Source organism: Neoarius graeffei, chromosome 10 (genome assembly GCF_027579695.1).
Source record: "Neoarius graeffei isolate fNeoGra1 chromosome 10, fNeoGra1.pri, whole genome shotgun sequence".
NCBI lineage: Eukaryota > Metazoa > Chordata > Actinopteri > Siluriformes > Ariidae > Neoarius > Neoarius graeffei.
The window spans coordinates 40,027,472-40,040,056 of record NC_083578.1 but is presented as its reverse complement, the minus strand read 5'-3'; the positions used below and the strand labels follow the sequence as shown (position 1 = coordinate 40,040,056).

The 12,585-nt window shown below is 40.6% G+C and overlaps 1 protein-coding gene across 1 annotated transcript in view; it reads left to right on the top strand.

The window, feature by feature from the left end:
* LOC132893060 (citron Rho-interacting kinase) overlaps positions 1–12,585 on the top strand; it is a 450,073-nt gene that overhangs the window by 181,053 nt on the left and 256,435 nt on the right. Inside the window, exon 13 of the mRNA XM_060931786.1 lies at positions 11,451–11,625. Coding sequence (XP_060787769.1) covers positions 11,451–11,625 — 175 coding nt within the window. The remainder of the gene's footprint in view (positions 1–11,450; positions 11,626–12,585) is intronic.

Sequence of the window (12,585 nt, the reverse complement as noted above, 5' to 3'; positions counted from 1 at the left end):
GCAGCAGAGGGAGGATGTCAGTCCAAGGGTGGAGAGCTTCTCTGTCAGTCTGCTGGGGATGATGGTGTTGAAGGCTGAACTGTAGTCCACAAACAGCATTCGAACATAGGTGTCCCTGTGTTCCAGATGTGACAAGGCTGTGTGGATGGCTGCATTGACATCATCAGTTGAACGGTTCTGACGATATGCAAATTGAAGGGGGTCTATTGTGTCTGGGATGCCCTTTTTGATGTATGACATGACTATCCTCTCAAAACACTTCATTACAACTGAAGTGAGTGCAATTGGGCGATAGTCATTCAGGCATGTTATATTGTTTTTCTTTGGGAGGGGCACTATGGTGGTGGTCTTGAAGCATGTGGGCACAGAAGACATGGAGAGGGACAGGTTGAAAATGTCTGAAGACCTCTGCTAACTGTGTGGAGCAGGCCCTCAAAGCACGGCCAGGGATGTTGTCAGGGCCGGCTGCCTTTCGGGGGTTAGTCCTCCTGAAGACCTTGCTCACCTCGGTTATGGTCACAATAGGTGAAGAGCTCTGTGCTGCCCCTGTTGGTAGAATGCCTCTGTGTTGGTTGAATCCCTCTGTGTTGGTTGGTGTTGAGGGTGTCGAAGCAAGCATAGAACTCGTTCAGCTCACCTGGTGATGTGTTGTGGTTGGCTGTGACCCTGCTGTTCTTCTGCTGAAAATTGGTGATGTGTTGCAGGCCCTGCCACATGCATCTGGAGTCTGAGGTGTTGTAATATCCTTCCAGCTTCAGTCTGTACTGCCTCTTGGCTTCCCTGATGGATCTGCGTAGGTCATATCTGGCCTTTTTATATCCATCTGCATCGCCAGAGGCAAAAGCGGTGGAGCGTGCATGTAGCATGGAGCGTACTTAACTGTTAATCCAAGGTTTTTGGTTAGGATATAATTTGCAGCACTTGGTGGGGACAATGTCATTAATACACGTACTGATGTAGCTGGTGACCACAGGTGCATAATTCCTCTAAATCCACAGAACAGTCTTCTCTCAAAGCAGCAGTCTTAAACACATCCCAGTTTGTAGAACTGAAGCAGTCCTGGAGCACCAGATCAGTCTCCTCATTCCAAACCTTAACAATTTTACTCACTGGAGGGGCTTGTTTGAGAAGGGCCATGTAAGCTGGGTAGAGGAACACAGAGATGTGGTCAGATTGTCCAAAGTGGGGGCAGGGCACAGCCTTGTAGCCATTTCTCACATTGCTGTAGACATGGTCCAGGATGTTGTTGTCTCTTGTCAGAAAGCTCACGTGTTGATGGTACTTTGGTAGCACTGTCCTGAGGTTGCAATGATTAAAATCCCCAGCCACGATGAACACAGCATCTGGGTGTGTGGTCTCGTATTTGCTGATGATGTCATGTAGTAGTCCTAGCGCTGTAGTGCGGTCGGCCCGCAGCGGGATGTAAACAGCCAGCATAAACACGGCACTGAACTCCCTTGGTAGATAAAAGGGTCTGCACTTCACCATCAGCACTTCAATGTCTGCACAACAGTGTTTTTCAACCACCTGTATGTCTGTACACCATCTGTTGTTAACATAAACACACACACCGCCACCTTTGTTTTTACCAGAAGCAGATGTGCGGTCTCCGTGGTGCATGGAGTGGGTCTGTAGTTCAATGGCCGGGTCTGGCAGGCTTGCAGTAGTCCAGGTTTCCGTAAAAATCAGGGCACAACACACTCTGATCTCACGTTGAGATGTTATCCTGGTTCTCAGCTCATTCATCTTATTCTCGAGCGAGCGAATGTTAGCTAGCAGAAGGCTAGGTAGCGGTGGTCTTGTAGCTCTGGCCTTTAGCCTAGCATGTAGCCCGCCTCTCTTACCGCGCCTCTGTTTTGGGTGCGTGGATCGTCGGCCGTTTCACCTACTCGAGTCTGGTGATGATGCGGCCTGCCTTGAGTCCGATTCCTCTAAAGGTTTCTTCCTCATGTTGTCTGAGGGAGTTTTTCCTTGCCACCATCACCACAGGCTTGCTCATCAGGGATAAATATATTTATTAAAAATAAAGTTAGCACATATGTTTAAAGCCTTTATTTTTCTGTAAAGCTGCTTTGCGACAATGTCTGTTATTAAAACACTATACAAATGTTAGATTTTGATCTATCTGTACCGAAGGAGGTTGAATTGACAAAGTATGATTTAGGAATGTAGACCTCTTCCACCTAAGACGTTCTGCCTCACGGATATCCTCATGGATTGATCTGGGAGCAGTCACTGACACAGACATAGCTGCTCAGAGATGTTTCTCAGTTTACTGCAGGACAAACATGAGTATATGTTCACAGTCAAGAGCATGTTCTAGCTATGTGATTGGATGATGATTTAATTGATGAAGCCAAGTTATCCATGTATAATGTAAATGGGTGATGAAGCATTACATCACCACTTTAGACTACACTACTGTATGAAAGGAGAGAGACAATATGTACGATTACATCACCCGTCAGGATCATAGTCTTATGAAAAGATGACAGACAATACTGGTCAACATAGCCTTCATTAAGCACAGAGCAGAATGTGCAAAGATAAATCAGGGATTTAACTTACCAAAACAAGTAGTGATCAGGGCCACCTATACCAGTTTCAAGAGCAAGTAGCAATTATACCAGCCTATACCAGTTTCAAGCATAACAGACAAATATTTATCAACAAATAAACAGACTTGACCAATACTAAGGCTCGTATCCCGATACCAATCATGATACTTAAAAATAATAGTCTTCTTGTGTACACACAAAACAGGAAATCCTTATTTTGATCATGAAAATTGGTAAATACAGACATAAAAAAAAGTTATACTTGAAAGCTTTGACAAATATGAAAAATGATAAAAAGACTTCAGAATCAGGCTTCTCCATTTTGTTTTAATTTTTAAGAACAGCAATTATTAAAATGAATTTAAAATGGGTTCAGTCTGGTTCAAAAATGTCCAAGAAATATTTATTTACATTCGTATCCTTTTCAGGAGCTATTCTTCACATAAACAGGTTCAAGAATGTTCCACAATAATCTACTGTTTCTTTTCTGCAATTGTGTGTCTAACTAATGGTACATTCACACCAAAAGCAGCAAGAGCATTGAAACTTGCTCTGGTTGCCTTGCCAGCGATGTTGTTGAAGTTTATGGACACTGTGACGTAGATGAAATAGGTAGCTCCAAGTTTGTACTGAATGCTTTGTTTTGCAAGCTTTCTTTAAAGGGACTGCAAAGCAAATACACAATCAACCAGCATCTTTGTCCTGACTGACCACAAGTAGGGTATAAGTTAACCTCATAAAATCTTTTAAAATGTGAAGGTAAGAAATCGATCCATGACTGAAAATAATTGATAAATTAAACAAGCCTTACCTGTAAGGTGAAGTTTGATTGTGATTCTACCAAATCCAGGTGATGCGGGGAGAGTTAACATGAGATGCATGCGTGCCGCCGTGGAAAATCAGATTTTTAAAATGTTGTGGACACGATTATGGCCATCATGTAAAAGAGAATAGCATAAGCAAGCAAACCAAAGGGAAAGCAATTGGGGTTGGGGTAGATGCATTTAAGGGAGGGCAAGTTAACACTCATTGCATCACCTGGATTTGGTAGAATCACAATCAAACTTCACCTTACAGGTAAGGCTGGTTTATCAAGTCTACCAAATTCTGGTGATGTCACTTCCGGTTACCATGAGATTTTAAAGTAATAATCATGGACACAGCAGTTCCATTTCACAAAAATTTACTCCAACACAGCCTTATCAAATTTATTGTCATCATGAATAGGTTTGTTGTAGAAGGTCTGAAATGTAGTCTCTTGTGACCATCCTGTGTGTCTTAGTACCTCATCAGTTGTGATGACTTTGCTTGCTTTAGACACAGCTGTGGCTCTTGTACTGTAGGGTTTGAGTTTCGTTATATCCACGCCACTTGTGCCAAGGACTGTCTTAATCCATCGTCCAATAGCACTCGTGCCAGTGGGTCGATATGGCTTGACATACAATAGCAGTAATTGTGTACGGTCAGAGTCACAGAACAGCTTTGTTCTCTCAAGGTAATGTTGCAGGGTTGTGTAGATGCACAATTGTTCTTCTGAATACTTTCTCTAGAATAAATAGTAATCTGCAGTTTCTGTCATAGTGTCAGTGTTCAAAAATGTTAGTGTTTGACATTTCTGTCCTGATGTTAAGGCTAGTAAGATAACTAGTTTCAAATGTTAATTCTTTTAGTGATAACTTGTCCAGAGAATAACAGTTCTACGTACCTTAAAACAGGACTGACATCCCATGTCCCTTGATACTGAGGAGTTGGCTTGCAGCAATTAAACACACCATTGAGGTAACGCACTATAAATGGGCGATTGGCCATATTGAAGTGGAAGTCAGGAAATTCAAACCCCAGTATATAGCTTGATAATGCAGAATGTGCAGTATTAATCATGGAATATGACAGCTTGTGAAAATGAAACCCATGAAGAAACTTTAAACACCTCATGTACACTTGGTTGCAATGAATTAATTTTCTCTTGAATACAAAATGTTTCCCATTTTTTAATGTAAACATCTTATTGCTTTTGTGTTCCGGGTCACCAAGAGCACATTGGCAATGTCTCCTGGAATGCTGCACTCAAATTGCTCCCTGATACCTTGCATGCCAGTAGTTGTAGCTTTGAGCTCAGGGGATGGACATTCCCCTTTACTGGATGAGACAGTATGTCCTTGGTGACTCGGAATACCATGGGCTGGTCAATCAAGAGGCTCAGTAGTCTTGTAAACCATGGCTGTGTAGTCCAGCAAGGTATTATTATGATAATCGCTTGCTCCAAAACTATTTTCTGTAGAGCCCTGCCAATCAAACAGAATGGCGGAAAAGCATAACTATGAGTAAACGGAGTCCAATTCACAGTAAAAGCATCCACATGTGGCATATGGGTGTTGTTTCCAAGACACGTCAGTTTGGTGGTTAATTCTACTTGCAAATAGATCGATTTTAGGGGCTCCAAATTTGTCACCTATTCCAAAGAATATGTAACAATCTAATTGCCATTCTATCCCATCCTCAAAATGTCTTGACAGCAAGTCTGCAGTTACATTCAGGTGCCCTGGCTGGTAAGCGGCTGAAAGCCAGTTGTGTCTATCGGCAGCCCATAACCAAATGTGCCTTGCAATATGATTGCATTCTCTGCTCTTGCTTCCTCCCATGGCATTTTTGTAAGTAACTGTAGCCGTGTTGTCAGATATAATTCTTGTGTTGGTTTGATGCAGATTCAAGTAATGCTATAAGTTCCATTTCAACAGCATGCAGTTCAAGAATATGAACAAGATATGACAATCACATTCTTGTTCAGACCAGAGGCCTTGGGTCTCCTTTCCAAGGGTGGTTGCCCCCCAACCTATGTGAGATGCATCTGTCACCAAGGTGATGTTTGTCCTGCCATGATCAATATTCCTGACAGCTGTTGGGACAGCACTGACCCACCATTCAAGTTCCTCAAGGCTTTCTGCAGATAGTGACGTTTTGGTTATGAAGAGAAAATCAGCTTCTAAGACTACATTTGTCTCATGTTCTAAACTTCTATAATATAGGGGCCCAAATTCTACTCCCGGAAAGGTTGCTACTAAAGTTCCTATTAATGAAGCAACTTTACATATTGTAAACTCCTGACAATGTGAATATTTCCTGCAACTATCTACAACCTTTTGAATTTGACATACAGTCATTGAAGTAGAAATTAATTGAAACCCCAGGAATTCTAGTGACTGGGTAGGGTCAAGAATAGATCTGGCAGGATGAATGACAAATCCTAGGCAAGTAAATAGTAAGGTAGCCTCTCAACAAGCATTCTCTGTGTCTTCTGTATAAAATGAGTCATCAATATAATCCAAACAATTATGTCCGAATTGAGTCTGCTAGTGTCTCAAAAACAGGTTTCAACACCTTGGTGAAAATGCATGGGCTGCTTGTCAGTCCCATGGGTAGTGCTCTAAACTGAAAAAGCTGGTCCCTCCATACAAATGTAAGATATTTTCTGAAGCAAGGTGATCTAGGTATAGAGTAATAAGCATCACATCGATCTATTGACGTCATGAAACACCCTGGTTTCATTATTATTTATAGCAGCTTCAAGGGTGTCCATTTTGAACTTGTGATATGTCACTGACTGATTCAGGGATTTTTCAGTTGAAAACGACCATGTAAACTCCAGGTTCCCTCTTAGGTCTTAAGAAAATGGGAGAGACAATTTGACCTGTTTTTGTTTCAGACAACTCAATGGTCTGTTTTTCCAAAAAGGTGTTAATCTCTACATCAGTGGGTTGTTGTTCTGGGTGTTATTCTGGGTGTAGACTTCTTGGCATATAGTCAGGAGATGGTACATAGTCAAATTCAAGCTCACAGGGAGTTATACGCTGCAAAACAAATGGGTCAGAGGTGACTGTTTTCCATTTCTTCTATACATTCTTTTAATTAGCCTGCTTTGAAGGGTCTCTCAGGTCCAATAATATCCTTAATTTTGTTTGTGTAACGAACCTGCTGTATTACGATTACTCAAGTGGTCTTGGTGTGTGAGATTGGCTTCACAGACAACCTGACGCAGTCTGTGTTCCTTTCCCCTAAAAAAGACTGGGGTCTGGTAAATCCTCTGCCACCATAGCAGCCCCTTGAGTAGCTGGAGCCACCTGTAAACCTGTAGGGTTGGAAGCATGAACCATGACTTGTTTTTGTGCACTGCAATCTTCTTTTCCAGTTTGTTCGCCTTGGTCACCTCATCAAGCTGCTTCCCCATGTCATCTCCGAATAGTTTGGTGGCGATGGGCATGGACACACTACACAAAGCACTGTATTGCGAGTTTAGATCTGGCTTTATTATTCCCTTCACTTGAGGTTAATTTCCCTGTCGCCTGACATAATGAGCACCAAGGCATGAACTAGGTTGGTCTTTGTGTTGCCGGTTGCTGTCTTGGGTGCTTGCAGAACCGCGTACGCTGCTGTCAAAAATAAAATTTTGGCATTTCTGCATCCCAATGTTGTGTTTCTTGGTATTGTCTTTAAGCTGAGTCCACACTGCTTTGTTTGCCTTGGGAGCCAGCAGGTGTCTGAAGTTTTCTGGTCTGGCGTATTTCTCAGCAAATTCATCAATTTTGGCTTTAGGCAGTTTGTCATTTATGAGGCCTTCAATCATCTTCACCAAATCCTCATCAACTGGCAGGCTCGTTTTCTCACTGGTGGAAAACTCTAGAGCAAGCTCCTTGAGCTCAGCTGAGACCTTATCATGACCCTTTATCGGCTGTTATGCTTGCAGATGCCAGCTTATCTAGATCATCAGCAAGACAGAAATCAGATGAATTATCAGAGTTCGTCGCTGTGATTTTCCTCATAGTCCTGCATGACCGATGTAACACAATCTTCCACGTTTTAGTTCATTTTTCATATACAAGAACATATTGGCTATGGAGGTTTTGAAATCCTCCAAGATTACAAGGGGCACTGGTCATCTCCTCGTTGATGATCCTTCAGAAAATCACTCAGTGCTGTAAACAAATGCAGTGTGAACAGGAATTCACCTCTTATGTGCTAATGGCACTGCAACTTGTTCAACACTCTTCAAAAAAAAAAAAAACATGTACAGTGGTGCTTGAAAGTTTGTGAACCCTTTAGAATTTTCTAAATTTCTGCATAAATATGACCTAAAACAATCAGATTTTCACACAAGTCCTAAAAGTAGATAAAAAGAAAATCAGTTAAACAAATGAGACAAAAATATTATACTTGGTCATTTATTTATTGAGGAAAATGATCCAATATTACATATCTGTGAGTGGCAAAAGTATGTGAACATTTGCTTTCAGTATTTGGTGTGACCCTCTTGTGCAGCAATAACTGCAACTAAATGTTTCCGGTAACTGTTCATCAGTCCTGCACACTGGCTCGGAGGAATTTTAGCCCATTCCTCTGTATAGAACAGCTTCAGCTCTGGGATGTTGGTGGGTTTCCTCACATGAACTGCTCGCTTCAGGTCCTTCCACAACATTTCGATTGGATCAAGGTCAGGACTTTGACTTGGCCATTCCAAAACATTAATTTTATTCTTCTTTAACCATTCTTTGGTAAAACAACTTGTGTGGTTAGAGTCGTTGTCTTGCTGCATGACCCACCTTCTCTGAGATTTAGTTGGACAGATGTCCTGATATTTTCCTTTAGATTTCACTGGTATAATTCAGAATTCATTGTTTCATCAATGATGGCAAGCCATCCTGGCCCAGATGCAGCAAAACAGGCCCAAACCATGGTACTACCACCACCACCATGTTTCACAGATGGGATAAGGTTCTTATGCAGTGTTTTCCTTTCTCCAAACATAATGCTTCTCATTTAAACCAACAAGTTCTATTTTGGTCTCATCCATCCACAAAACATTGCTCCAATAGCCTTCGGGCTTGTCCACATGATCTTTAGCAAAGTGAAGATGAGCAGCAATGTTCTTTTTGGAGAGCAGTGGCTTTCTCCTTGCAACCCTGACATGCACACCATTGTTGTTCAGTGTTCTCCTGATGGTGGACTCATGAACATTAGCCAATGTGAGAGAGGGCTTCAGGTGCTTAGAAGTTACCATGGGGTCCTTTGTGACCTCACTGACTATTACACGCCTTGCTCTTGGAGTGATCTTTGTTGGTCGACCACTCCTGGGGAGGGTAATAATGGTCTTGAATTTCCTTCATTTGTACACAGTCTGGCTGACTGTGGATTGGTGGAGTCCAAACTCTTTAGAGATGGTTTTGTAATCTTTTCCAGACTCATGAGCATCAACAACACCTTTTTTTTTTTCTGAGGCCCTCAGAAATCTCCTTTGTTCGTGCCATGATAACACTTCCACAAACATGTGTTGTGAAGACCAGACTTTGATAGATCCCTGTTCTTTAAATAAAACAGGGTGCCCACTCACACCTGATTGTCATCCCATTGATTGAAAACATCAGACTCTAATTTCACCTTCAAATTAACTGCTAATCCTAGAGGTTCACATACTTTTGCCACTCACAGATATGTAATATTGGATCATTTTCCTCAATAAATAAATGACCAAGTATAATATTTTTGTCTCATTTGTTTAACTGAGTTCTCTTTATCTACTTTTAGGACTTGTGTGAAAATCTGATGTTTTAGATGATCTTTATGCAGAAATATAGAAAATTCTAAAGGGTTCACAAACATTCAAACACCACCATAATATTGAAGATTAAAGCCATAGAAACTTCCCAATGTAGTCTATACACAACTACAGCATGAGCTATCGGGAAACTATCACTTACTTTCCCTCATTTATGCTCACATGCGAAGGACATCTGCATCTTAACTGCTCGTGTTAAGTGCAGCCAGTTTTCAATTCTTTGCTGTAACTTCAATGGGAAACCATCACTTACTTTCCCGATTATTTGTTTTATCAGGGAATTATCACTTATTTCCCTGTAGCCCCATCAATAGATGGTTCAAATGAGACTTAAAAAGTGCTCGCATGCTTGCTTCTTCCTTGTAGTCATCCATGTGTTTTTAAATGTCTTGAATGCACACTGAAGCTCAAACGCACCTGAAATAATAAAAGCAATAAAGACATTATTCATACAAAAGGTATTACCTGGAAAAGCCCAATGAAGGATTAAATGGTTAGAGTGAAGTGGTCCAACAACTTCCAACCACCACGGCATTCCACTGTGTACTGATTTTCCACGGCAGCACGTGTGCATCTCATGATAACCCGAAGTGACATCACCAGAACTTGGTAGAATCAACAATTATGATTAGTTTATTTTAACAAACATGTAATGACAAACTAATTAAAAGCCATTTGTGGGTGTGACTTGTATTGATTCTAAATGTCAAGTCAAATTTTGACATGCAATATGTAAACAGGGACATCATAAATAATGGGGAATCCAACACCTGCAACTGTTAATTTCTCCTCTATTGTACTTAGGATCAGTTTGAATGAAACCAAAATTTACATGACTTTGTTCTTGAGTATTCTTTAGAGCAGAGCACTTCAAAATTCCAATTGGTTGCTGCCAAACCATGTTAAACCTCATTACCATAAAGTTGCCTGGATTTCAACTTTATTCTAAAGCCCCCCAAAGCCCAAGATATGCCACCAACAATCATCCCGCTGCTCACCACCAATACATGCTGACTCACACAGAAAATGAACAACTTCCAGTTGTTTTGACACTCTCGGTTGGTGTGAATGTATGGTCACTGACAGAATCGGTTTCTATTCGTGCCTTACTACTGCCTTTCTATATGCTATGGGGAGTAGAGCAAGAAGGTGGAAGGAAACATACTTCCTTTCCTGAACAGCAATAAAAATAATAAAGTTAATAAATCACTACTTAGACAGTACCTGTTATTTACCTTTTTTAATTAGGCTCAATTCTCAAAACTGAACCATCAGGACCATCCTGAGCACAAGTATGCAGCCAAAGTGGAGTGTGCACAAAGTGCAGATGTTGAGCAAGCATGCAGGCAGAATTGAGCAGGTACAGAACAGAGATTGAGCGAGTATGCAGGTAGAGTTGTGTTCACGTTTGCGCAGATTAATTTTTTTTCTTTAAAAATATACTTTGTGCTTGAGAGCATCTCACTGCACATTCAGGAATGACACAAAAATAGCACCATATTCAAATAGCTGTAGTCGTTGACTTGTGTCTGTGCTAGAAAAATATCCAAGAACAAAATTAACAAAGTATTTGTGAGAAAATATTCAACAGGTGGGTAACACTGATTTTGCATACTAATTTGTGGATGTGCAAATTTTGTCCACAATCCACATTTTTTGATACAGGTGTATAATTATATTTTACAACATATGCACTGCAGCAACTGTAACAAAAATGTGAACATGAGTTTTTTTAATTTGTAGAATTCTTGAGTCATAGAATTGGATTTTAGAAGCATAGCAGGATTTGTGCACCTGCAGTGAAGAATTTGAGAAGGTGCAACTTGTGTTTTTGGGAGAGAAAAAAAGTTCTACAGGTTTAAATTTACTAGCCATGTGTGACTATTTTCTAAAATTACAATTTCCACTGTTACAGGTGTTCGGTTGTTTTGCACCAATAATACTTTCATAACACACACACACGCAGGTCTTGAAACCGAAACTCTTATTCTTCTATTCATCCTATTCTTCATATACTTTTCTAAAATTGTAATTTAAAATTAAATTTTAAAACTGTCTCTGGTTTTTCAATCAGTATGCCAAGTCATTTTTAGAATTATGGAATTATTTCGTTTTAATTATTCAGTAATCCTTATGAGACATTGCACCTCAATAGCTTTAATCCCACTTTTCTGTGAGATAAACAGACTTTTTGGTCTGCCACTTGAGTACATATTAAATCACTTTTTTGGCATCAAAGACATTGTCTTCACATTACAGCTATCATTCCTGTTGCTGTTCTACAGGAAAGCCCAAGAGGAAATGATATCTGAACTGAGGCAGCAAAAATTCTACCTGGAATCTCAGGCTGGCAAACTGGAGGCCCAGAATGCAAAACTGGAGGAGCATCTGGAGAAGATGAGTCAACAAGAGCAAACCAATAAGAGCCATATGCTGGAGCTGGAGGCCAGGCTCAGAGAGGTGAGCACAAAGAGAATTTAAATGCGACTGCTCTGCTAAAATAAAATTTAAAATGGTGTACAAGGGCATGTTGAAAGATCATCTTACCTACAGTGGATACCTCTAAACACTGGCCTCTCATTTTAGGTGGCTTCTATCCAGGCTTGACGGACTCGAGTCCAGGACTCATGACTCGACTTGGACTCGTGCGTTAACTGCATTCGGAAACTGGAGACGAGGACTCGTATTTTTTCTTTATTTTTTTTTGTAACATGCCATAATAATTTGGCATAAGATAGTTATATCTACATAAGTTTTTATACTAATTTCGTGCAAGTGTGTCACACCTGGGCGCCTTGGCACGTGCATCTCAGGTGCATTCCGGACAGCGCGTGCTGTCACAAACGACTCACACCTGCACAGGATTAAGGCGCAGTCGGCGCACCTAAATAAAGACTGAAAGCACACTTACTTTGTGAAGTATTGAGTTGCGTTGCTGACACATTACCGAGCCCTGATTTCCTGTTTCACTGGTCTATGATTTTGCCTGCCGTTCTGGGGTAGGTTTCCCAATAATGTTGTCCTTTAGGGCTAAAGAGAGAATTGTCTCTGTACATGGTTTTCCCGAACTCACTTGTCAGGAGGAGTCTTAATAGCAACATTACAAAGAGCTTCTTTGCAATACGCATCCCCGATATAGGCATGAATAGTTGCTAAACTCGGTCGAAGAGGTCACGTGGCGTTCGTTCCCCCCCCCCCCCCCCCCCAAAAAAAAAAAAAACTGACATATAAAGTGTTTAAAATATGTTAAAATATTGTATTGTCATTAAACATTACATATATAATGTGATTATTAATAACTGAAACTATTTTACTTTTTTTGGGCAATATTTTTTATTCCAAGTGTTTTTTTTTTAATAAATGTTCACACGAAAAAAAAAAGAGCAAATACTAAAAGTAAATAAGTAAATGTGTTTCCCG